The 25,929-nt window shown below is 41.9% G+C and overlaps 2 protein-coding genes across 3 annotated transcripts; both read left to right on the top strand.

The window, feature by feature from the left end:
- Nucleotides 1-1,202: 1,202 nt before the first annotated feature.
- Nucleotides 1,203-17,332, top strand: kcnj10a (potassium inwardly rectifying channel subfamily J member 10a). 2 transcript variants are annotated; one of them, XM_069172067.1, is made up of 6 exons: nt 1,203-1,515; nt 8,272-8,667; nt 9,638-9,849; nt 10,521-10,652; nt 11,272-11,449; nt 15,044-17,332. In XM_069172067.1, exons 2-6 carry the CDS (start codon nt 8,280-8,282, stop codon nt 15,451-15,453), a joined length of 1,320 nt encoding a protein of 439 aa, XP_069028168.1. In that variant the 5' UTR covers nt 1,203-1,515; nt 8,272-8,279; the 3' UTR covers nt 15,454-17,332. The 2 variants fall into 2 exon arrangements, with proteins under 2 accessions (XP_069028168.1, XP_069028167.1); XM_069172066.1 differs by having other exon boundaries at nt 1,204-1,695.
- Nucleotides 17,333-18,239: 907 nt separating this feature from the next.
- On the top strand, nt 18,240-20,782 carry LOC138211951 (uncharacterized). The gene is made up of 5 exons (XM_069172159.1): nt 18,240-18,359; nt 18,733-19,023; nt 19,331-19,582; nt 19,753-19,898; nt 20,084-20,782. Exons 1-5 carry the CDS (start codon nt 18,311-18,313, stop codon nt 20,459-20,461), a joined length of 1,116 nt encoding a protein of 371 aa, XP_069028260.1. The 5' UTR covers nt 18,240-18,310; the 3' UTR covers nt 20,462-20,782.
- Nucleotides 20,783-25,929: the final 5,147 nt, after the last annotated feature.

Below are 25,929 nucleotides of genomic sequence, written 5' to 3'. Positions count from 1 at the left end.
GCTGCCCTTTTCACTTTCTATAACTCCACTAGGGTGCTTCTACGGAGACTCTATAGGGGAGTTAGACTGTATACTTTTCTTATATTGGAGCTTGTTTTTATTGCATTTTACACTGAGTTGCCAGTTTATTAGGTACACCACCCTAATTACACCTAACTCTCTTTTTTCGTCATTTATGGGACAAAGTAGGCTTCTTTTTAAAAAAAAAAATCAAATTAAACACACATTTCATGTTTTTACCATCTGCAGATATTTCAAAATGTTTCACCTGGTAACATGGCAGAAAAAAAAAAAAAAAGTCTCTAAATTGGACAAATCTACTCTAATCTGCTTTGCATTTGTTATTTTACCATTGACTTGTGCAGAAAGTGTCGAACACTGTCCAAGGTGCGTCAGGTCAGGAGCAGCGTGTTGAAAACGCTTCAGTTTCTTGCCCACATCAACGCGGTCGTAGCTCCCCCACTCACCTTACTGACCAGATTTTTCTCCCTGTAACTTCAGCCTGTCGCCCCTAAAAACGGTGATGTGCGCTCTCTGCTAAAGTTTCAGGTCTTTTATGAAATCGAAAATGCGCCCTGGAGAAAGTTATTTCTCCCCCCCCCCCTGCTCCGTGTGCGTTATGTGCATATGCGCTGTTTGTCAGCCTCTGAACCCTCTGGTCGCACTTTGTAAATAGACACTATACTCGCCCCCCCCCCCCCCCCCCCCCCCCCTTTACACCACCGAGGCCCCCCCCCCCCCAACACCCCTCCTTGCAGGGCGGACATGGCACAGCCTCACAGAGACGCAGCAGACATCATCCATTCACCGCACACCGGCCAACGCAAAAAAAGTGCGAGCAGCCAAGTGCACAAGGAGAGAGCGACGCTTTTTTTTTTCTTTTTCTTTTACTTTCTTTCTCCTTTTTTTTTGTCTTTGATTTGTAAATATCTCTGTTTCAGTGCAACAACTTCCAGGCGTGTATCTTATGACCATCAAACATTTACATGAGAAAGTTGACAAAGGCTGAAACAGCGGAGGAGGCCTTCGCAACAAAGAGGCCCATTTATAGCGTACAGTCGGGGAGAGACACCGAGAGGGAGGGTAGGAGGAGAAGCTGGGAGGAGAGTTGAATTAATGAATTAAAAATGTCGTGAAACAGCGGCCATCTGAATACTTTCGTGTTTATATAGAGAGGCATGCTGGGGGGGGGTGGGGGGGGGGGGGGGGAGTGGACAGCGCCAGCTTCTTTAACTTCTGTGTGGACGCGCAGGGCTCTCTCTCTGCTTCACGTGCAAGAAGAAGTGCAAACTGCGCTCATCCGATTACATAATGATCCAGTAACAGTGAGCCGGAACCGGTACTGCCAGTACCAGTGTGGTGGGAGACACTGACTGACCGCCGGGTGATCCTCAACCACGGACGCTCTGCTTCATGGTTTTTTTTTTTTCTCCTCTGAGAGTTTTTGTTTTTAGGACGATGGGAGGACCGAAACAAGAGAAAAACTAAGCAAACAACATGACGCCAAAACGAGAGGTGATGTAAACAATGTGTGAGCCGTCAACAAGTCGTTCGAGACCTTGAAATTTCACTTTTTTTTTTTTTTTCTTTCTCAAAGACAGATTAAAACGTATCTGTCTTTTCACATGTTTGCTGGACAGTGAAATTAATTAACTCTTTACAATTTCCAAGCTGTGGTTGAAGTGAACCAGAAAGGTAAGAAACTTCAACATCTGGAAAAAAAAGTGTTGAATCTGTAATATTTCGTGACTAATATTTTCTTATTAACACACCAAAGTCATTCTTCTTGCTTGAGTATTTTTGTCTGTTTAATGTTTGTCATTAACATATGAAAATAATCTGGCTGTGAATTTGTAATATTTCATGCTGACATTTACTAGTTCCAGTTGTTTTTGTTGGAAATACGAGGAACATTGAAACAGGTGCTCAGTCTTGCTGCAGCTGCTGTGTTGTGTTTACAGCGCGGAGAGATATTAGTAGTGTGCGACGAGAAAGGAGGTTCGTACCACCGCTTCACAACATTTACTTTCAAGGGTCTACGTTACGTTGCAAAGTGCAGCAAGAGGTTCTATTTCAAACCTTAATGTAACTACAAAGTCTTCAGCTCGACGGCGGGATGCATCAATCTCGCAAAGATAAGTCAAACTCGGATGAAGTTACGTTAGTTTAAGTCTTTGATTTCTGTGCAGGAAGTATTGAGGTGCAAAAAATGAGGAGAATAAATCTGGTTATCGGCCGACAACGTGATAGAAGTAGGTGGAAAAAAAAGTTGCTGTCACAGCAAAAACAATGAAGAGTTGTACAAACCACAGAGGAACGAGCAGGTGGTGTTTTTTTAAATTTTATTTTCTTTACTCCGCCAACAAAATCTCGGAAACATTCAGTGGAAACAAATCACCTTCCCTCATTGAGGAATCCTCCACATCTGACCAGTCAGATTTACAGCAGACACAGACGAGCTTCGGCTACTGTGGACTTCAGAGATGCTAAAAGTCACTCCTGAGTAACAGCGTAGTGGTCAGCAGCTGCTCTCTCATTGTTTAATTTAGGTCAGTGTCGTAACTCCTCAGCCACCAACTCTCGGCTGAGGAAGTGGAGGCCGAGCGGTTTGGGGGAAGTGTCGGATGCAGACGGAGGCTTCGTACAGTCCGCACACGCATCGAGAGAAACGTCTGGTCGCCATGGCGACCGCTTCCAATTTACTTCCTGTGTGTTAAAAGTCTGAATGAAGGCAAATCACGTTGACATGCAGTGTCGGTACAGAAACGGCAACAGTGCAATACAAACACACTTGAACGCGGCTGTGAGTTTTATTGCTGCGGAATTAGTCGAGTGCGCAGCCCTGAGAGCGGCACCACGAGTGCAACTGTCGGAGAGATGTGTGCTGTTACCCGACCGTCCTTCGAACCCTGCAAATAGTGAAAATATTGAAAAAGTACGCCGACGCCTTTCTGCAGGTAAATGTTCGTACGCCGGCACCTGTACAGAAATACAAGAGGCAATAGAAATGTTCAGAGGCTGTTACTGTTGCATACGAACAGAGCGCAGTGATGTCACCGTGGACCTGAAACCTGGGTAACGTGTGGGTAACAGAAAAGAGGTCGGGGGGAGCCCAATCCAGCGAGGTGGTGGTGGGGGTGTAGGGGGGCTACGATTGTGTTGTCAAGGGAGAGCCTGTTTTTGTGCGTTGTCACGTTGGAGAACCGAAGTGTCATTTGCGTCAAAAATCCTTTTTCCCCCTCACGACGTCGCAGCGGAACTCGGTGTTGACCGTCTGACCCCGGGGGACGAATTCACGGTGACACGACCCCGCAAACGGCAAAGAAAAGCCACCTCTTTGTACCTCCCGCGGTGTCGGACATGTTGACGTTCTGCCCCTCTTGAATACCGAGGATGTAACTCGAAACGCCTCACTCAGCTCATTCCTTCGTTGCTGTAGATTTTCTGCCGCACGGTGCCTATTTCCCCAAGTTTGACACAAAGTTTGATTGCTTAACTTTAAAGTCCATGGTGACATTGCAAGTGTCACTAGTCCCTAAAACATCCTTAACACAGGTATGACTGTACTCACGAAGGGTATTGCTTCCATGTGATTCATGGACATCACTGTGCTGGGCAACTGCTCTGTAAAAGGATTAATGTGGGATTTTAAAATGCAACCATCCTCGGATAAAAAAAAATCAAATCTAACAAAGACTTTTAATGAGGACACTTTTTTAAAGGCCCTGAATCATTATTTTGTGGAACACTGACAAAGACATCTATTATGCATTACTACTCACGAACAGATTTGTGAAACCCATGTCAAAGCCGCTCAAATGGAGTAAGCGATTATTTACAAATTATAAACCCTGAGTAGTGTTTTCCTAATTAGACATGGAGTTAAGATGCCGGTTCTAAAAGCATGTTCCCTTGCAACAAGAGTTAGGTTGCAATAAAGTTGATGTTCCGATTTATGACGTGCTGGTAAAGAAGTTCTGTCCCAATGAGATGGTCAAGGACACTTAGGCATGTGGACAGGAGGAGCTGGGGATCGAACCACCAACCTTCCAGATTAGTGTGCGACCCGGTCTACCGACTGAGTCTCTGTAAAGAGACACCGATACAGCAGCAGCTCATTTGTATGGCGATGTGCAGGTTGTTTGGCTCCGGCGAGTTTGTGGATTTGTTGTGTTGGCTGGAACAGACGCCGTCCCCCCCGGCCAAGGCCGGTGTTGATGTTTAGACGGTCCTTTCAGCCCGGTGCCGAGGACGCCGTGGCGTGGACACTGGTCACTTCGCAGCCATTCAAGCCGCGTTGCATAGAGTCTTTTCAGTGCCGTGTACTGGCTGCTCCATGGCGGTGCACACTGGACAGGGGCACCGAGTGGAAGGGATTACTCTCTCCTCTGGAATACTAATGACAGTCCTTTGTCACCGATCTGCTTCCTCCACCTTCACTCCTCCACGTAACCCCTTCCTCTCCTCTCTCTCTCTCTCTCCACCGCCGTCCACCTCTCTCCCTCTTCCTCTTTCACTCCTTTTGTCACCCGATGCTCGATTCTCTCTCAATCCACCCCTCAATTATTCCCTTACCCCACCCCATCTCCTGCCCCCTCACAATGTCAAACACTGCATACTCACACACGATCAAACACATTCGCGCAAACACACACACACACACACACACACACACACACACACACACACACACACACACACTTCAACGCTCAGTTCTCCTCTCCTTTCCTCATCTAACTTGCTCTCTCTTTCACTTACTCGCTCATCCAGTCGTATTTTTCAATGGTGGCTTTTGTCCCTTTCATCTCCTCGAAAACAAAGGATTCTTGTGCGCATGGGACAGAGGGAAGGAGAGGGCTGGAGAGCCTGACAGGGAGGAAGGGATCCTAACCTTGAGAGTGGTCATCCCACGGGTGTAAAAAAAAAAAAAAAAAAAAAAAAAAAGTTGTTTTTGAAAGAGTGGGAATCCATCAGCAAGAGCAATTCACTTTGCAAATGCTGTGTTGGCTCCACTAATAGTGGTAGTCATGGCAACAGGTAAACCCCCCATTTAGTATTTCCAAGCACTCGAGACATTTGCTTAATTTTTATAAACGGACATTTAAAGTGTTTATTAATAAACAGCATTTGTCATCAATTACAACTGCTTCTAAGACACATTATTATCATCACAGGGTGCTTCACTGTGTTGTTGGAATGAGTCATGATTTTCAAACTCTCAAGTCGGCAATTCAAAAATAAACAAATCAAATAGTTTATGCGATTATTGTCTTATTTCCCTTGTTTTTACCAAGCGGACACCAACAGTGACGTCACCAATTGGCTCTTAAACTGCCGTTATGAGGCATCGAGTTTAGTTTTTTGGCCGCCATCATCGTGCTGCTTCAGAGCAGTTTGCTGTAACCTGACTGCACCACAGGCCTGTCAATCAAACAGACACGCCCCCCCCAAAAAACACAACTTTGTCAGGCTTATTTTCTAATTAGTGAGGGATTATTTTCAGATGGACCTCCAGAAAACTAATAAGAAAAAGTGACTTTTGCCAGCAAAACCGAAACAACTTGTGGAAAAAATGTATTGCCTTATTTTACGAGAGGAGTATGAATGGGAGTCTATGGAGCTGGAGGCTTTTTGGAGCCGACCTCTGGTGGCACTCGGTGGTATTGCAGTTTAAGGCACTTCTGCATCAGCCTCATTTTTCAGACCTGGAAGCTACGTCCACTTTTATACACTGTGATGTCTATTAGTCTACCACGGCTATGCACAGTCATTCAGTCTGTTCACAGATCAATAATCAATGGCTGGCTTCGTACTAGATGAAAGCAAACGACGGCCCTCATCTCAAAGAAGTTTGCTAAAGACATGTTTTTGTCAAGGGTGAGGGTTTTGGAAGTTTGAATACATTTGTTTGCAAGATAGATTAATTTAGTGTTTAATTTCATTCTTATTCTTTTTTCTATATTTGATGCAAAAAAAAAAAAAAAAAAAAAAAAAAAAAAAAATCTGAATAGTGCCAGCTTTGTCTTTTATATAGTAAATGATGATATGCAAGGATTAGCTGCTGCACGCTGTGTGTCAGGTCTTGACTTTGAAAACCGAACTCCTCCGGACAATAAATCCTGTGTTACTTTCCAACGGTTCAGTAGGTCTATATATCCAAGGGACAAATGTATGTTTACTGTATGTGTAGGCCGGAGCTCTGCAGGGTTCAGAGCTGGACATGGACAAGGCCAATCACATGCGCCTACTCTTGACCCCGCCTTCCTCCCCTCTCTCCCCCTCCACATCTTAGTATTCATAGCACAGACTTCAACACAGATCTCTATTCATTCACTCAGTGTGAGCTCCAGCATGGAGAGAGGAGAGACAGGGGTCAGAAAGGACAGGAAAGGACAGAGCGTATCAGATCGCCTCGGCTCTTGGGCTTTTGTTTGTGTTGCTTCGTTTTTTGGTTTTGTCGTACAGTATTTGCTCCGGAAAGCAGAGGCCGTTTGAGACAAAGGGGCTGTTTAGTAAACAGTCGGCGAGAGCAGGAGGGAAGAAAAGGAAAAGAAAAAGGTTGTGGAGAGGGAGAAACTGCAGCCCAGATGAGGGGAAGTTTGTTAGCCCTCCTGTTTTGTTTAATGAGGAGTTTAGGGCCGCATTGTTGACGGGTCAAATTTGCTCCTTGTTTAGATTCAATAACAAGTACTGTAAAAAAAATAAAAATAAATTATTATTCAATAAAATGTTCTATCTATCTATCTATCTATCTATCTATCTATCTATCTATCTATCTATCTATCTATCTATCTATCTATCTATCTATCTATCTATCTGTCCGTCTGTCTGTCTGTCTGTCTGTCTGTAAATCTTTGTGATGACAAAAAAAACAAATAAAGGTATGTTTCACACATTTCAACTTGAGCGCAGGTCAAATTTGACAGTCACGAGAGGCCACCGGCACAATGACAATAAGTGTCCACAGCACTCAGAGGTGGGGAGGAGGAGGAAGGGGGGGGATTCTCATGCAGTTAATGACACAATGAGACCCACTTACACCATCACTTATACTGCTCCTTCACAGTACATTACCACTCTCTGACACAGTGTTGTTTGATGACGGTGTAGTTTCATGGGAAGAAACGTTGCACTATGAGGCCAAACATTAGAGAACATGTGTTAATAAGACTTTTCAAGATTTGGGAACCTGGCTGCAGCATTTTCTCTCATTCAGATCTTGAGAGTAATAATGTTGGCTGATAAAAACCAGCGGACCTGCAGTTTGCTTTCTACTTCATCCCTTTAGAGTTTACTAGTGTAGACCCTGAAAAACAGACACACACCAAAGTACAGGAAAGTCAGTGAGCAATGTTATCCATTGATTTCTAGTTATACTGTCGTTTTTTGTTTTTTGTTTTACTTCTTCATGGTTTATAACTTGTGGGACTGAAACACATTTCCATAATATACCACTGATTAGCTGTAATCACTTGAATTCTTTTTTTTTTTTTTTTTTTTTACTTTATATTTATTGCTAGTAGTTGTCCCCTTCGCCCACTGCGACAACTACTGCTTTCTGTAACAAAGCCAGAAATAATTAGCATAATTCATAGACACCAAAAATAAAAATACACTTCCCTGTTAGTTGAGAGAAGTTTTTTTTTTCCAAGTAAAAACAAGCCAAGAAGTGATGAAAGCCGAGTTCAGACAAAATGGAAGAAGGGGGTCACCAGCGGACTCCTTTTTCTTTCAGAAAAGGTCAGTAGTGTCCCCTCGTCTCAATTCAGTAGCTGTCTTACGCAACCGACACGTGAACGAGCCTGCGCTATCATGCTTTTAATGTGAAAGAGCAGCTGTGCCTTCATGCTGAAAGGAGGCTTTTATTTTGACAAGGCCAGCTGCCTCCATTGAAAAGAGAAAGAGAGAGGGGATTTAAATGGACCACCGTGGACAGCCACACCACTGTCCGGTTTAAAATGTGCGTTTAATCCCCCCCTTTTCTTCTTCTTCTTCTTCTTCTCTGTTCCTCGTCATCCCCCTCTCCTCCCAAATGTTTCACTCCGTCATTTTCTTCTTTCATGTGTTTATCAAACTCTCTCTTTTCTCCTTTTCACACATCCTGCACCTTTTCATTCTGAATCACCTGCTGTTCGATTCATCTTCCCGCCCATACAACCGTCGGCCCTTTTTTTCCCCAACCGTCTTACCTCTCTTTGTCTTTTCATGCACACTCCCTTTGGCCCACCGTCCCTCCTCTACTCACCTCCTGCTGTCTCTGACACCGTGTAGCGCCAGCCATGACCTCAGCCACTCCCCCGTCCTCTGAAGGCTCCTCCCCTCAGAAAGTTTGCCACTCGCAGACGCAGACTGACATCACCAAGCCCCTGCTGGGCTCCACGGGGGGAACCGGAGGTGCTGGTGCAGGTGGAGGAGGAGGAACGGGAGCCCTAGGGCCCAGCGCGCTGCGGAGGAGGCGCCGCGTCCTCTCCAAAGACGGACGGAGCAACGTACGCATCGAGCACGTGAGCGGCCGAGGGGCGCTGTACCTCCGCGACCTCTGGACGACCTTCCTGGATATGCAATGGCGCTACAAGTTCTTCCTCTTCTCCGCCACCTTTGCTGGGACCTGGTTCCTGTTTGGAGTACTCTGGTACCTGGTGGCCATGGTGCACGGAGACCTGCTGGGTGAGGACGAAGGAGAGAGGATGTTCGGATTTACGGTCAGAGGAATGAGGAAAGAAAAGTTAAAAGTTAAAAGCAGGGAAGTCTCGATTAACTGACCCGAACATCAAAATTATGTTTTTATAAAAAAGCGAATTATCACCAAGTGTTAGATGAGACATCTTCATGAAAACCCAGGAAAAAAAAACGGTATTGTTTTCTTACATAGTTTTAGAGATGACTGTCAATTAATGAACTGGTTCACCATTTCAGACTGAAATACGTCCACGACTAACAGATGGATAACAGATGAAATGTTGTACTTCGTAGGATGCAGCGTTTGACATGTTGAATTTTCTCTCGCTCCACATGTTGACATTTTCGGCTTCAAGTCAAATGTTTCAATGACTTTTCGATGGATTGTTATAAAATTCGAATCAAGCAATCTTCCTCCACTTTTAAAAAAAATTGGTAACGATTGGCGAATCGCTGACTTTTCACCTGGCGGCTCATCGAGTCCAAATTTCATCCAACATTTGATTTTAATCGCTACCTCGAGCAGCCTGCATGCCCGTCGACTCTCAGGATGGTCCAACCCCATCTCTCTATGTTGAGTTTGAAGTGAAGAGTCGTAACCCAAAAGCAGCCGCGTGATTTTTCTTTACCCTCCCAGACACGTAAATGTAGAGACGGAGAGCGCAGCTGCTCACCTGTTAAAAAAATTGTTGCCGTAACATAATTAAAGCCCACGCTGGATTTCTGCGATGATTGCACGGTACACACAAGACTACAAATCTTTTAGGAGCTCGAGCAATATAAGTACTTTTTTGGGGGGAAATAAACCAGGAAGAAAAGCAGCTCGGAGTACGCTGTTCCAGTACAGAAAATGCGTGAGGAAGACGAGGCAGAACAAGCCAAGAGAAAGGGAAACAAAATGTTCCTCGGTAATTTCATCACTCCAAATAGATCTTCTGTTCTTCCTGCCGTCCTCCAGAGTTTGACCCCCCCTCCAACCACACGCCGTGTGTAATGGAGGTGAAGACCCTGACGGGGGCCTTCCTCTTCTCTCTGGAGTCCCAGACCACAATCGGCTACGGTTTCCGGTGCATCACCGAGGAGTGTCCCGGAGCGATTGTGCTCCTCATCTTTCAGCTGGTCATCACCATGGTGATGGAGATCTTCATCACCGGCACCTTCCTCGCAAAGGCAGGTTTTGGCCTTTGTAAAATGTGGTCACTGAAGAAGTAATGAAAAATAAGAAACTCGCCTGTCTTCATTTTCTACCATAACAGAGTGCTGCTTTTTAAAAAAAAAATATAATGTACTGTACGACCTGGTCGCTAGGAATTTTATGTTTTTTGAAGATTGAAAGTCCAAAAAAAAACTTACCCAGTGTACATTGATATATATATATATTTTTTACCCATTTGAACTTTTCATCCTGCAGCCTCCCACTGAACAATTCTTTACAAAAAGCACTTTACAGTGTCCCGACTGATACACACTCATTTTAAAGACAAAACCAATTGTATAATTTAGCTTCCTGACGGGAAAAAAAATACATTTTAATTTGGTTGACGAACCCTTTTCTAATGTTTACAATCTACGCCTTTATTCGATAGTCAAGTGACCCTCTCCCACCCCAGCAGGATCTTCCTTTACGAACCCAATATTATTACAGCTATCGATATTTTTAACGAGTAACTTCAAGGTTATCGCTAATTCTAACAAATTCTGACAAAAACAAGGTTGTCCCAGCAGTCTCCTCCTCCCTTGTTGTCTGACAACTTTTTATTTTTGTCTATATGTTCCTGTAATTTCCCCTCCTCGTGTCTGAATTTGTCCTGACCTTCGACTTGTTTTCCCTCTCGTTGCAGGTTGCCCGTCCCAAGAAGCGAGGTGAGACGGTAAAGTTCAGTCAACACGCCGTTGTGTCAAATCACGAGGGACGGCCGTGCCTCATGATCCGAGTGGCCAACATGCGTAAAAGCCTGCTATTAGGCTGCCAGGTAAAGACCCTGTTTGACATCATTTCTTCCTTTAGCGCCTGATTTTGTTATTCACGTGCACTTTTGTGATTTTTTTTTTTTTTTAAATTCCATTAGGAGCTTATACGTGTGAGTTTTGTCCCTTATTATTCAAATGAACTACAACCAGTAAAACAACCTTTCTAAATGACAGTTTTATGAGCGCCAGCATTCATTTTCACCTGGTCTGTGCAGTATTTGAAGGCAACATTCGATGGATATGCACAGTCCTGTCTACAGTGAAAGGAAAAAAAAAACTGAACTTTATGACGCTTTTAAGAGAAGCATATGCTCATTAATGGGTCATTGTAAAATGTGGTAGCATTTAATTTACACCACAGGTCTGCTTCCAGTTATATTTACTGTATATGTGAGTTGGAAGCTGTGAAGTCATTTTTTTTAATTTTTTTATCACGGAAATCTCCGAAGTCATTTGAGTACTTACTTTGCTGTTGTGAGCTAAAGTTAGTGCCTTGCTCAAGGACACATCGTCTTTCATGGAGATATTGGCCATTGCAGGTGTTCAACCTGGGGCCCTCTGGCGACAGGATGCCTTCTCCACCCTCTTGGCTGCATTTACTGACTACATCTTGGCTCCCAGGTGACGGGGAAGCTGCTTCAGACGTCCCTGACGAAGGAGGGCGAGACGGTGCGGCTGGACCAGCGCAACGTGCCCTTCCAGGTGGACACGTCCAGCGACAGCCCCTTCCTCATCATCCCCCTGACCTTCTACCACATCATCGACGACCACAGCCCCCTCAGAAACTGGGCAGCGAAAGGTAAATCACAGCCCTCAATCCACTTAGTTCAGTTCAGGTTGTTTGCACCGAAAAATCCCCCCTTTTGTAAACCAAATACAACGGTTTTGATTTTTGAAGGTTTTATATTAATAATGATGTGTAGAATTGATATTTTGCTGCTTAACTGTATCAAAATGATGTCAAATGTTTGATAAAATCGCCATTTTACTTTTACTCCACCATCCTTACGACTTTACAATCGCAGCTTTCGTATGTTTCCCTTGAGAAGAGCTGTGTGTACATTCGGCATGTAGGTGTGTTGGTATTTACGGTCATGTGCTGCGTGCCTGGCTGCCTCTAGCTGTCCGGAGTCGGGCTGATTTGGCAGCGGAGGGGAGAGGGTTTCTCTGGCTGGAATGTGTGTGAGAGAGATTGCCAGAGACACCCCTCATTAGAGCACAATACTGTACAGTCTGGGGTGCTGACACGAAGCCCGCACAGATCCACTTACAGCAGCTCGGCCCTCTCATCACTGGAAGCCACATCGCTGCTCGGATTTACACTCCTACTAATAATTACCGTTGGCTGCGCCTTTCTTATTTTTTCCTGACCACCTTTCATATATTCAGTTTTTCAGATTTGTTATCGTCCTTTTCTTTTCTGATATCTTCCCATCATGCTCCGCCCCGCAGCCTCCACTTTCCTTTTTGGCCTGTTTTCAGACATCATTACCTCCCTTTCTGCCGCACTCTTGCCAGTTGTCTTCACGATAAGCCTCGATGCAGTTCAGCTTACATTTCCAGTTATTTTAACGGCAGCCATATTACATAACTGGAACAATATCCTGTTTTGTTGGCAGGGCACTAATGTTGCTTGTGTCTAGTTTGATCTCGGTTTGTTTCCTGCCATAAATCCAGGAAGTATATATATATATAAAAAAAAAAGAAGTCATAATACATAATCCTAATGCCGTATTATTTTGAGACCATACGATGTTGTTTAAATTGAGTTTGATATGCAGGTTTTGGAACAATTTACTGTAGCAAATACTCAGTATGTGTTTGTGCAGCTTGATATCATTTGTAAATGTTTGAATCCGGTACATTTACCTTTACTGGGACTTTGATACCGGTTCTTGAACAATATTTTTTACGATAACAATTTTATAAAATCCATTTTAACAACAAAAAATTGCACACAACAGTACAAATTGTTAGTTTCCATGCAGTTTAGAGGGGTTGCGTGTCACTGGGGTTTTTTCTTCAGTAGCTACGATTTACAGATGTCCCCTAAACGCCTCACCTGCAAACTATCGATAAATACTACAATTTACAAAAGTCTACAGACTTTAATGCTTAATTCACTTCCTTCTCAAGTTCAAGCACAAAAAACAGGTACCAAAAACACCTTAAAGATTGTCGTGTCATGTAAACTAAAGCTAAAGTTACAACACGTCCCTCCGACAGACCAAGAAAAAGTTTGATGTTAAAGTGAGTGAGACTTGACCTGTCTGTGTTTACTGGTCTTTCATGAGACGGTCCGGGATGCGTTCTGCCTCTGGTCCAAATGTGGGATGCACAGAAGACAAGTACCACTCATGGATGATACTCATGAATGAGCAGAGCTCCAGAGCCCCCTGCAAACCCTTGTCTTCATGTTCAGGACATGTAGCTGCTATAATTAATGCAACATCAGGAGGGGACATCTCTCTCTCTCTCTCTCTCTCTCTCTCTCTCTCACTCTCTTTTAGGAACATTGAATTTAGCTTCCAGTGCAACGGTGTGTGAATCTTTTTTGGCGTCAAGTGACTGTAAGACTACGAGTCATTAACTCAGGAGGGCAGGACACCGTGGAGACGGCCTATGGGAGGGACGTCATCGCTGTCTGAACCACTGAGCCGGAGCAGAAGCCTGTCGTGCCCCAACACACACACACACACACACACACACACACACACACACACACACACACACACACACACACACACAAGGATTGGTTGGGAAAAACAATTGTGAGCACACTATGAAAAATACTGCTGAGTGATTAAAAAACAACCTGTAAACTGGGTTGAGAAAGGTGCACCGGCATCAGCTAACAGGCCAGGAAGTCCAAAGAGGCGAAAGCAGGTCGGTTAGCAGGGTTGCTAACTCTTTTGTCCTGCACGAACAAAATCTCACTCCAAATCATCAGGAAAGCCAGAAAAAAAAAAAATAATAATTTCTGCACAAAGAAGAAGCCGTTTTTCCCCCCCCCCCCACATTTCAGCTCCATATCAGCTTTAAGCAGACCGCCGATCCCCCAAGTGCAAGAAAGGAAGCCCTTCCGCCCCGCCCCGCCCCGCGACAGGCGAATACGAAAATCCCTCCGCCGCGTACGTGTCGCAGTGTGTACCAAAAAAAGGTTGCGAAACCTGGTGTTTTTTTGGCCCGGTGGGAGTGAGACTGGGTCCGGGTTAGGGGAAGGAGATGTTTGGACAGATGACTGAGTCTGCATTCATGAGTGAGGCCTGTTGATGCAGGTGTGTGCTTGTTTGAGTGCATATGTCTTCGAGCGTGTCCCTTTGTGTTATGTGTGTATTGATGAGCGTGTGCAGCTTTTGAAATATATTACCCACAATGTATGATGATCAGAAGTTTTTTTTTTTTTTTTTTTCCCCAACATGCGGCGGATTTGGCTTCGTGTGCTTGAAATGTTGCGTTCTGTGAGTGTTTGTGTGGTCCCGGTCAAGCGCTTTCTGGAGTCAAGCTGTAAGTGGGGAGGTTTTTATGTTTTGGAAATTTCAGGATGAGCCTGTTTTTTTTATGTGTGTGTGTGTGTGTGTGTGTGTGTGTGTGTGTGTGTGTGTGTGTGTGTGTGTTATGCTGTGAATGTGCATGCTCGTGTGTGTCTTTTCTTACTCACATACACGATTGTTTTTTACTGAATGAATCTGTGATGCCTGGATTTGTTTCAGCTGGAAATTTACCCTGAAAACACGATACAATTCAGGCCGAATGAGATCGTTCAATGTGCTCAAACACGGCTACTGAAAATACAACTTTATTTTATTACATGATATGGCTCTCTATAGTGTAATAATCATTTGTATTGGCAAACCCACGGATAATGATCACCTTTCCAGGATGCCTCAGTTCTATATGTCTGCATTCAAGCTTTTTTTTTTTTTTTTTTGCAAATTGTTTTGGTTTTCTTCTTCCATCAATCTTGTTTTTGAAATGGAAAAGCTCTAATGAAGCGTCCGAACTCAGCTCAGCATCAAGCAGCTGACACACTAATTTAGCAGCAAGCTGGTAAACAAAGTGGTTAATTGAGTGTCTAAAGAACGAGATACTTCAACGTGCTGCCCTCAGTTTTTTTTATCCAACTTTGCAGGTTGATGATGTAAGATGCATCATGCTGTTTAAAGGTTGTTACACTGACCCCAAGTGGCCAAAAATACAGCTTTAATTACTTCTTTTTGTTTTTCTTACTTTTTAATGCCTGTGGTGGTGTATAATCAACACTGTATTACAACTACAATAGTTGAACTTGAACCAATTACTTCCTGCGAACGAAAAAAATAACATAAAAATGTAAGGCTTGCTTTGAAAGTGAAGATTTGTTTTCTGACCTCAGTTCTCTTCTGTCCTCCAGGTGGTGGCTGGACGGACCCAGAACTGGCTGACTTTGAGCTGCTGGTGATCATGAGCGCCACAGTGGAGCCGACCTCCGCTACCTGCCAGGTCCGAACGTCCTACCTTCCGGACGAGATCCTGTGGGGCTACGAGTTTCCCCCCGTCGTCTCTCTGTCCCCCTCGGGAAAATACGTGGCCGATTTTGCCTTTTTTGACAAAGTGGCCAAAACCAAAATGCCGCCCCTTTTCAAGCAGGCCCTGCCACCGAGCTCGCCGTCACAGGCGTCCCGTTTCCGCGGCGGCAAGGAGGACGGGACGGACCCGGAGAAGATGCGGCTGGAGGAGAGCTACAGGGGGGAGGAGAGAGGGCGGGACCGGGGGCGCGTCAGAGATAGCAGCCCGCTGAGCGTGCGCATTAGTAACGTGTGAGGGAGTGAGAAAAAACAGGAAGAGGTTAAAAGCTGATGTGAAATTGAGTTGAGGTAGAAGACAGGAAGAAAACAAGCTGCTCAAAAGAGGAAGCCACATTCTCATGTAGAAATTGCCTGCCCCCCCCCCCCCCCCGCCCCCTTCTCCCTCCCCCGCACAGCATGTGGAACATGACAGAAAATAAAACACCTGGGTGTCCCATCATCGCGCCTACTAACCAAACACAGATACATTGTAACCACAAGTCTGTAGGAAACATACTGAAGACGACGACGAGCAGCTTCAAAGGGAGCAAAGTTGGAAACCAGACTTGTACAAATGTACAGCACTACATCAAGTTATCAATAGAGAAGGTCAAACTTACATTCATTTTTTATTTTCAGGAAAGGACTTGATTTACTTCCAAACTGCCCAAAAAAAAAAATCGCTGTCTTGTGAAGTCGTTTCTGTCTCTAATTTAGTCGTATCTTGAACCAAGAAGAAGCGGGACAAGGAAAACGACACGTCCGCAGACTTTTGACCTTATTTGAGAACATCAAATCTCAGTTAGAGACAAACTGGCTTGATAAGAGGATTTTCTTTTTTTTTTGGAGGGGGGGGGGGGCAGTGGAGATGATGGGTGTGTTAATCACTGAATCAGAGTACTGTTGTTGTTGTTTTTTTCTTTTCTTTTTAATTCATAAAATACCTGCAACAGGTGGCGAAAAATACTGGAACTATGTTTTGTTTTTTGTTTTTTTTAATGGAGGACTTCAAAGGAATGTATTATATTTTATGTACCCGATAGTTTCTAACAACATGGGTTACCTGAAAATATGCTCTTTGATACGAATGTCTTGTTTTATTGGGGGTAAATATGTTTAGTAATATTACTAAAAGCACTTTAACTTGAAAGAAGTGGCATTTCCCACGTGAAGAGTAACTGAACTAACTTCTATACTTAATGCACTGTATTAAGTGATTAAATTGCGTTGTTGTGTTTGGGGTTTGTGAGAGTGAGTTCAAACCTGCAAATGAGTGAGTGTGATAATACTTTTTGTACGTATCATTTTGTGAGCTATTTTAAATTTGATGTACAGTATGTTTTCGTGTACCTCTGTACAGTATGTATAAATATTTTTGTTCCCGATATTCTTCATTTCTATGTCTTGGATTTTTTTTTCATAATACCATATTAATTGCTGTCAGTGCACAATGTTATTTCTGTTTTGACTGCTGTCATTTTTTTTTTCATACAATGGTAATGAAAGTCTGTAGATTCTGCAGTAAGTCTCTAATCAAGTGTTGTTGTTTTTTTTTTTTCCATTTTACTCTTTATGAAAACAACAACAGAACCATTAAACATGCATCTAATGAATTGTTTAAGGGGACAATAGTTAAATTAATTTATTAGTGTAAAAACAACAGTTTTTGTAGGCTGTTTTAAGTTTTTACATCAGAAATCTAAATATATTTCAAAAAAGAGATTAAAAAAAACAACTTTATTTGCTTTTTCTTTTTTTTTTAATTGATGGCCAAAAGATTTAGCTAATATAAAAACATATAAATTGAATTATACTAATGACAATGTCCTGAACATCTCTAAAATATTAAGCCAAATTTTCAAATCAAATCTAATTTATGGTAAGTTCATTATTATAAATTTAAAATATCTCAAAGCGCCACTATTCAAATAAAATCCTCTGCTGCTCCAGAAAAATATTCACAGTAACTGAAAAGGTTTCAGGGTGAGTGTCTGGTGAGAGGTTGTGCTTGTTTATGCTGCATCGCCAACTGTATACTGTATCTGTCTCTCTCTAAATACTCAAAGCTCATTGGGCCTGACTGCTAACGTACTTTTTAAGTGCCTCTTTTTAATAAATGTATTATTTGCAACATCTCCGAGTCTGTATGTGTTTGCATTTGACAAAATTACTCAAAATATAACATGATATTGTGCTACTACTGTGACCAAATTACTGATCCCTTTTTTATTGTCATGGTGCTTTTTGTCTGTCAGATCATTTTTATGCCATATTTCAGCCTATAAACTGCCTTTATATTTTACTACGGTACGTACTGATAAACGCTATGTACATAGACAAAGTTAAAACATTTTTAGATAGACAATTTGTAGTTTAAAGTATGTTTCAGAAACCAAACAAATGACACTGTTATTTTTTAGTCGCTGACAGTTTGCTTGACTAACTGAGTGTGAACAGCGGTTCAACTTCCTGTTCTACTTCCTGCACAAACACAGGAAAATCAACAGCCACATTGTTCCTGTGTTCAAAACTCAAAACTACAGGTAAACTGCCAACCCATCTACCCTCCAACCACACACACAGGTTTGCGCAGCTATCCGTGTTCATCGTTGACAGCCAAACCTCAATTTACATTGTACCCCTAACTTCAACCAGGACCTGAGAAATTATATTTTGCCCAATCAGGACCTGCCTTTAATCCCAATGAGGACCACTAGTCTACCCAAGGTCAGTGTTCATTCTCGAAAAGATCCCACGGCGGAAACAAAATACACAAATACAATAGCAGACAACTACCTTAGAAAATCCTTGCCGCCTCAGCTCTTGTACCTCAAATGGACCAAATAAGCACCATGAATGAACAGAGCAACATTAATTCCACAGTGTGGTTTGTATTGTTTCATTCAGGTGAATTGAACTTAAAAAAAAATACATTCAAATTCTCATCCGCTGGAACTTTTTTTTTTTTTTAAGATAGCAGATGTTGTTTCATTTCCTGGCCTTTGCAATATCTCTACCATCATCGCGTCGAGCTTTTATGCTTTGAAGCACAAAGAACCAAGGTACACGTGTTTCCGGTTAAGCAATTATAGACTTGATATCTTCAAAGAATCATGAGCAGATGGAAAATGCTTCTTCTACTGAGTTGTTGGATTATTACAGGTAAGATTAATACAAAATAGTTCATCTATTTCTTTTTTTTTTAAAATAAATTCTAACGTTGTTTTTTGGTGTTTAGAAATTTTGGACAAATTCCTCATGGGCACCATTAACAACATTTGTTTTTGAAATGTTTCCTTGGATCAAATTTTTTAATGCTGACATTTCCTCTTGTTTTTAATGATATTTTCTCACTTTATTGTTTTATTGTAATGCTGCTGCAAAAAAGTAAAAGTCAGAAAAAGGATTTATTTTTGCATCCACACGTATCGTACTCATCTCAAAATATCTGCTGTATGTGCGGTAGGATTTTAAGGTGTTGTGATAATGTTTTCTAAGATCTTTTCTCTTTTACTTGATTGTTTCCTGTCAGCAGTGATGGCACAGGACCCATCAGCGACGCATTATAGACTGAAAAGCAGCTCAGTGTGTCTACGTGTCAGGAAACCACCTCCAGTACATAGTGGTACATGGAAGTTTGGTGAAACACTTTTTGCTTCTGATAAATTCATCAAACCCAGTCACAGAGAGAGAGTGTTTTTTAGTCCTGGAAACCTCTCATTGTGTCTGAATAAGCTGACTGACGGAGACAGTGGCATCTATGAAGTATTATTCTACGACTCTAATTTCACATCAACTTCAGAGACACACCAGGTCATTGTTCAAGGTAGGTCGTATACACTACTTTCTTTCTTTTACATGGATCTGCTTTAAATGTTCATACATCTCTGAATTTAGTCGCATTTACCTTAAGATCAACTTCTCAAACATATCGTGACAGCACGCGTGAAACTATCTGGCACTATTTTTACCCACAACTTCATATGCAAATAAATAGTTCTTGTCTGCTACGTGTCCTTCCTCATATTTAACTTCCCATCGATGATCGCTGGGGTGTGTTTACGGCAGGTGGCCCACAGAGGATGCCATGAAGTCATCGATTTGTCTGCTTGGCTGTGTTTTTTTTTATACAGAACAGGTTCCTCAGCCTGTGATGGAGATGTTGGTGCTTCGCTCCAACGTTTCTACGGGATTCTGCAACATCACAGTGAACTGCTCCGTCCAGGACGACTGGGTGTGGTTTGTCTGCGACGAAAACAACTGCACAGCATCTCGGAAGTCCTTCAGCAAGGTCAACATCACCGTCGTCACTGACAACAGAACTATCGTCTGCAGTGGCAACAACCATGTTAGCAAAAGTAACGTTTCTAAAAGCAAAGACCTGTGTAAGTATTATGGGTTGTTTATAAATAGCAATAAGGCTGTCGGTTGATCATTTAGTAAATTATTGTACTGAAATTCAGATGAACTCTGTGCTGTTTAAATGATTACGTGTTTTTTTTTTTGCTGATTAAAATTTCTCACCTGTTAGAAATATGTTCCCATCTGTTTCCAGGTTTCAGCAAATCGAAGCCTGAAAAGGAAGACCCATCAGAACAACTCTATAAAATACTGATAGTTATTGTAGTTGTTGTATTGTTGTTCTCTTGTATTGGCTTTGCGGCTCTGAGGTGCTTTTCAAAAGCAAGCAATCTCCAGCAGGTAAGCTGCATTTACAAAGAACAATTTTAAAATGGTCTTTGTCATCTAGCAGAACATCACATTGTGTAACATCAGAAGGTTTTAATGTCGGGATACTGTAGTCCGGTTTGAAAACGTTCTGATAAAAAATAAAATAATAACATGCAATTGACATATGAAATCATATTTGACTCCATTATTTCCAGGCACGTCCATTTCCTGCTCAGGAAATACGAAACCCGCCAACAGAGACCCAGCCACGACTCGAGTCTCGAGTCTCTACATCTTCCAGTCAAGCTGAGGCCTCGTATGAAAACGTGGACGTCGCACAGTTCAGCCGGAGCAGCGGGCCGAGACAGGAACAGGACTGGAGGGAAATCCAGACAGTAGATACCGTCTACAGCACTTTACAGATGCCACACGCGGCCGCCTCTCTTGGCAGGAGTGACAGCAGCAGTGATGGGAAAGGCCACGAGGAAACACCAGAGGCTTGGACTTCAGACTCTGTCCCCCTGGATGAGGAGCAGAGCCCCGCGTGTGTTGACACGGTGTACAGTGTGCTGCAGAAGCAGAAAAATCCATAGCCGCGGCAACGCCAGTAGGTCGAAGAAGATTTCAAAAGACATGAACGACACAAGTTCAAGGTTGTGGTTAGAATTTGTGGAGGAAACATCATTACTCGTTATGCAGCTATTTTGTACAGTGATACTTATTCTTTGGTAGGTGCTTGAAGCTTATTAATGTTTTAATAAAAATGAGATTATTACTTGTAGTTTCTTCAACAATATAATTGTTTGTCCTACCGTTTTATTGTCACACACGTTGGAGTGCAGTGTTACAGAGGAAAAATGTACCACATGAATTTAAAAAAAAAAAAATGGAATTTTTATTGTTTGCGCTTTCCAACTGCAAGTATAAGAAAAAAAAACCTCACTATTTCAGGATTAGTTACATTAAATGACAGTAATTGTAATTTACAGATTATCAAATGAGTTTTGAACTTTTTTTCCCCCATTTTATTACCCTTCATACTGTTTTGACTATTTCAAAGCTAAAAATATATTTCAAGTGAGGGTATGTGTATAAAATGCTGTAAAATATTTTCTTACATGCACGATTATGTCCCTTAAAAATCAAGTCGTGTACTTAATCATGAACAATATTTGTCTAGGAAAGAAATAATAATCATGTAAGAAAAGACTAACTAAATATAGGCGACACATACAAAACAATGATAAAACAGCGACAGCTGACTAATTATTTACTCACAGAGCCCAGACAAAATAAAAACAATCCTGAGAGTACAACAGCAGCTCTGAAAGTCAGATTTACACATTTTCTTAATGACAAGACCATCGACCAATGACGTCGTTAGTATTCAGTATTTAGTATTTTGATGTGTATTTAGACCACTGTTGCACTTTGAGGCTCCTCCAGGTGGACAAACATGATCTCTCTACTCTTTTATTGCCAAACACTTCGTCCATCAGTGTGTTGTTCATTCTGTTCCTCAACGTTTTGCTCGTTTTGATATGTCTTCATAAAGAAATCCGAAATTCGCTTTTACGTCCAACACGCACTCTCGCGGCTGCGTCGGTTGACGTCACGGGTTGTCCGTCTGGCGTTAAACGTCATTTCCTGCCGCACTGAAAGTTAGAAATCCGACATCCCCCTATCCTCTTCTTGAAACCGAAATATCAGTCGAGACAAACATAACCAGGAATATTTGTATAAACAACGTGTGGTTTCTCTCCTTTGCTCAAACAAAACATAATGTTGACATCAACAAAAACACCCGCGGCGACAACGCAGCTTAACCCGGAACATACTGGAGCCACTTCTGGAAGTATCTCAACATCTTATTTATTATCAACAGCAGTTATTTGTACTCCCAAACATGTTGAGTGTTTTTGTTGTTGTTTGTGTTGCTGTTGCTTTTAAATAAGTTGAACAACCAACAAACAACTCGACCACGTGCACAAAAAAGGAAAAGTTAGACCTGATTTTCCATTGACTCCACTTCGACTCGACAGAAAGAGTCCGAAAATATTATTGTTCCAATCAATATTTTAAAATGTTTAAGATTCCCTGTCTTTGCTCATCTGTTATCCACGTCTTTACGCTTTCAACAAATGAACCAAAAATAAGGGGAACAAACAAAGCTGATATGTATTTGGTATAATGGAATTTTGTCTTTGTTTAACTGAGGATATTAATCAATGGAAACATCCTGAATTCACCTGAAATGGTGCAGTCAATCTTTTCAATAGATGCAGATGATCATCAATTTGTCACATACTCTTTTATTAAACTCAAAAACTTTGGAAAAAAACTGCTCTCATTCCAAATTGAATGAAATATATAAAGTATTTCAGAAAGGTTTTGTTCTGCATCACTTTTAAAAACTTACCTTTTTGGAGGATTCACCTGATTATCTTAGAAGAGGTGATGCTTCCAGTGTTCCAGTAAGAAGTTACCTTGGTGAGCTACTTTATACCACTAGATGTCACCAGAGGTGCAAACTATCAAATCCTTTGCACATCCAAGTCTTGGAAGAGTTCTGGGTATTTGTCTTATTTATGTCCAACGTGTCTCTGCTCTTGTATGCTCAGTGTGATTTGTTCCCAGTATATTTCCATCTCAGCGATATGCCTAAACACTGAATTGTGTTACTCTTAGGTTTTCACTCTTACAGATCATTAAATAGAAAGTATGTTCCCCCCCCCCATCTTCTCCATGACTTCTTATACAAAACGATTGTTATTTATTCCTTATTTTTAGTATTATTATTCATACTCTCTTCACTGTCATTTCTGTTAATGTCAATATTTCTGCTTTGCTCAAGCTCAATCACTTCCTGTTGGTGAAGTCATGACCAAACTCAAAACCAGAATTTCGCCACCAGGTGGAGACGTAAAAAGATTCTGTGTTCGGGTAATGGAACACTTTAGTGAAGCTCAACTCAGAATGAACATATTTTCAGATGAAAGTTTCACTGTTGGATCAGAAAGTGCACGATTACCAGTGAGTGTGTCAGTGAGTGTGACACCTCTGTTATTAGTGTACTTTACTCATTCTCGGTGGCAATGTATTTATTGAACAGCATATTTCAAACCTTTAATGAATTTATGCTGCTACCTTTACAGGAGCATCAAAAGTCACTGACCCTTTGCAAGCCAGCACTAGCCTACAGGATGATCATATAATAATGATTGGGGGGCACGGTAGTGCAGTGGTTAGCATTGTCACCTCACAGCAAATAGGTTCCGTGTTCAAATCCGGTCCTGGGCCTTTCTGTGCGGAGTTTGCATGTTCTCCCTGTGCTTGCGTGGGTTCTCTCCGGGTTCTCCGGCTTCCTCCCATCATCCAAAAACATGCACCTCAGGTCAGGTTAACTGGCGCCGCGCTAGTGGCAGCCTGTTGCAGCAGCTCCCCCCTGAGAGCCCCCCTGCTGTAGTGAAGAAGAACAAGCCAGCAGTAGCCTACAGGATGATCATATAATGGCTGGAAACTGAAATGTCTTATTCTCAGTGAGTGTCACTGTCAGCAGCAGTTGGGACATAAAGGACCAAAACATAAACCTTTGAATCTGTCCTTGTATTTTCAAAAGTATTGACCTTAATACTTTAATGGGCTCTATAAAGGTGCTGATGCTCCCACCAAACATAAGAAGCAGACCAGGAGGAAGCAAAGACAACAAAAATGTAAGTAAGGCCTGACTAAAGCTCAAACACATGAACTTTATGTCCTTTGAAGAGTTATTCCTGAGTTTGAAATGCATTAAAAAAAAAAAATTTAAATTATATTTTGAATTTCTCCAGGTGTTTAAATTTCCTGCACTTATGTTTCATACAGGTTAGTGAAATTCAAAATGCTTTACACGGGAATGAAAAGCTGATAAGACGACAGTTCAATGTAGGTTCTCTTGGCAGTCGATGACTTGTTGACATTGTTATGTTCACTCTGCTTGTCTTCAGTTGTCTTATGTTTTATAAATGTTGGAAAACGACTTGTAGGTTGTAGTTTTCAGTCTATTACTTTATCAGAGAACAGGCACAAACAGTTGCGTGAGAATGTGTCGAATATGTTTCACCACTGCTGTGAGAGGAAGTCATAGCAGGCTGTGGTCAAACCCTGTTCAGTTGTGTTAGATGTGTGAAAAAGGAAGGAAGCAGAAACAAGTTGAAGAAGTTTGAAAAAAAAAAAAAAAAAAAAAAAAAAAAGTCACCCAAAATATATGAAATGTAACTTCTGTTTCTGAACATTTCTGGGTTTCTGTAATGCTGCAGCTTCACTCTAAGGACAAAGAATTTCTCAGAAGTATCTGGACTGGATGTGAGGATGGGGCACACTTTGCTCTGTGAGCTGGGATTATTCTGTGAGTACATCACCGACCTTTTCTGTTTAAATCGTACGGATTGATGAAAAGGTTTCAGTGAGAGCAACAGGCGATCGGTCACTTGTTCCTTTTTCTAAATATTTGAATAGAAAAGAGAACAGATTCACCATTTTATTAATAACTTTGGTCAGATGAGAGTAGAGGACTGTTTTAATGCATCTCAAAGATTTGATTAATTTAACATGTTCATTTTTACATGTGAACTAACATTGGTAAAACTCCAAATGTTACTTGTTAATTCAATATTTGGTCATTTGCTTTAGTTTGATAATATCTGAAGTTTTGACCTGTCTTGCAGTGCTCTGTACATTCCCCTTCAATGGACACGCTGAAGGTAATTATACAGTTTCCACTTTTCTCTTTCTTTCTTTTATTTCTTTTTATTTATTCATTAACTATTAATCGCTTCAGTACTTCCTCTTTCTGCTTTCTTTTTGATCATCTGTCTTTTTCATTGTATGTATCTACACTGATTGTGCCTTGCATATGTAGTCTATGTAACACACTAGATTTCCTGTGTTAAGTTCAGGACGGTCTTTAGGTCACTCTGGGAGTGAATGAAACACGGCAAATGTTTGCAGTTTAAAACAAGGAACTGAACTGCAATTTATTATAGTCATTAACACACACAGAAAATCAAGGGAACAACATAAAAGAAAACTAACAAATTCAAATAATATCCTCAATACCGGTATTTCTCTCACAGTCAGTCAGTTTCAGTCTCTTGTCTTTCAGTCTACTACCCAGGTAGTGTACGTCTGGAGGCTCTCAGACTAACTCTGATCTCAATCTTTTGCTCGTCGGTGCTCCAGCAGGAGAATCCAAGAAGACCAAATGCAGCTTCACTCACAGCGAAGATGATCAGGGGTCACAGGGTCACTCAGCTCCAGCGCTCTGTGGAGGTTTCTGGGGATCGCTGTCTCCATCACAGATCCATCCAGAAAAAACAATCTGCATACAGCAGAATTTAATATGATGTCAGTACTATAATTTAGAAACTCTATTGTTGGTGTAACAGTAAATGACCAGTAAAATAGTATTACACACACATATGTATATAATATTCACTGTGGTCAATATTAACATACCAACATATTTCACACACACATGTACTCATGTCTCAGTGACATCTATCATTTATACCTAACATATATTATTTAAACGTCCACCGTTACTAAGCAACACACTCAACAGCTGTTCTCAATCTGACCGTTTACTTCTGGCGCTAAAACAAGAACATGACGTCATCGTTCCCGCTCGGTTCAACAGCTCCCGACGCATTAACCCCTCAGCGCTTAGCTAGCGCTTAGATAGCCCCGTCACGTACATGTAGCTCCACAATCACAGATATCAACCACGTAAAATAATATTCATCAACAAATTAATATTTATCTCCGACTGGTTATTGTTCTCTTCTCTCCTGATCGGTATCTTTAGCCCAACTAACAACTGTTACAACTGTCCTCCTTTGTAGCTCTACACCAACGGATAACTGTTAGCAACGCATCCGTCACTCACCGGAGATTCTTCTCAGACTTAAAGAAACTTCTTCCTTCGGAGTCGGTCTGGTTAACGATCAAATAAATAAACATCCTCAGAAGCATCGAGCAGAAATCAACCAAATGAGATTCTTCCTGGTGTAGATCATGACGC

Source organism: Embiotoca jacksoni, unplaced genomic scaffold (genome assembly GCF_022577435.1).
Source record: "Embiotoca jacksoni isolate LCO1_2020_lvr unplaced genomic scaffold, fEmbJac1.0.p SCAF_51, whole genome shotgun sequence".
Taxonomy (NCBI): Eukaryota; Metazoa; Chordata; class Actinopteri; family Embiotocidae; genus Embiotoca; species Embiotoca jacksoni.
This window is presented reverse-complemented; position numbering and strand designations above follow the sequence as displayed.

Excerpts from the sequence above, each read along its gene's own strand:
- kcnj10a (XM_069172067.1), top strand. The coding sequence starts at position 8,280 with ATGACCTCAGCCACTCCCCCGTCCTCTGAAGGCTCCTCCCCTCAGAAA. Across the intron at positions 9,850-10,520 it reads CCGGCACCTTCCTCGCAAAG|GTTGCCCGTCCCAAGAAGCG; the intron begins GCAGGTTTTGGC and ends CTCTCGTTGCAG. Across the intron at positions 10,653-11,271 it reads GCCTGCTATTAGGCTGCCAG|GTGACGGGGAAGCTGCTTCA; the intron begins GTAAAGACCCTG and ends CTTGGCTCCCAG.
- LOC138211951 (XM_069172159.1), top strand. The coding sequence starts at position 18,311 with ATGAGCAGATGGAAAATGCTTCTTCTACTGAGTTGTTGGATTATTACA. Across the intron at positions 18,360-18,732 it reads GAGTTGTTGGATTATTACAG|TGATGGCACAGGACCCATCA; the intron begins GTAAGATTAATA and ends TCCTGTCAGCAG. Across the intron at positions 19,899-20,083 it reads AAGCAAGCAATCTCCAGCAG|GCACGTCCATTTCCTGCTCA; the intron begins GTAAGCTGCATT and ends CATTATTTCCAG.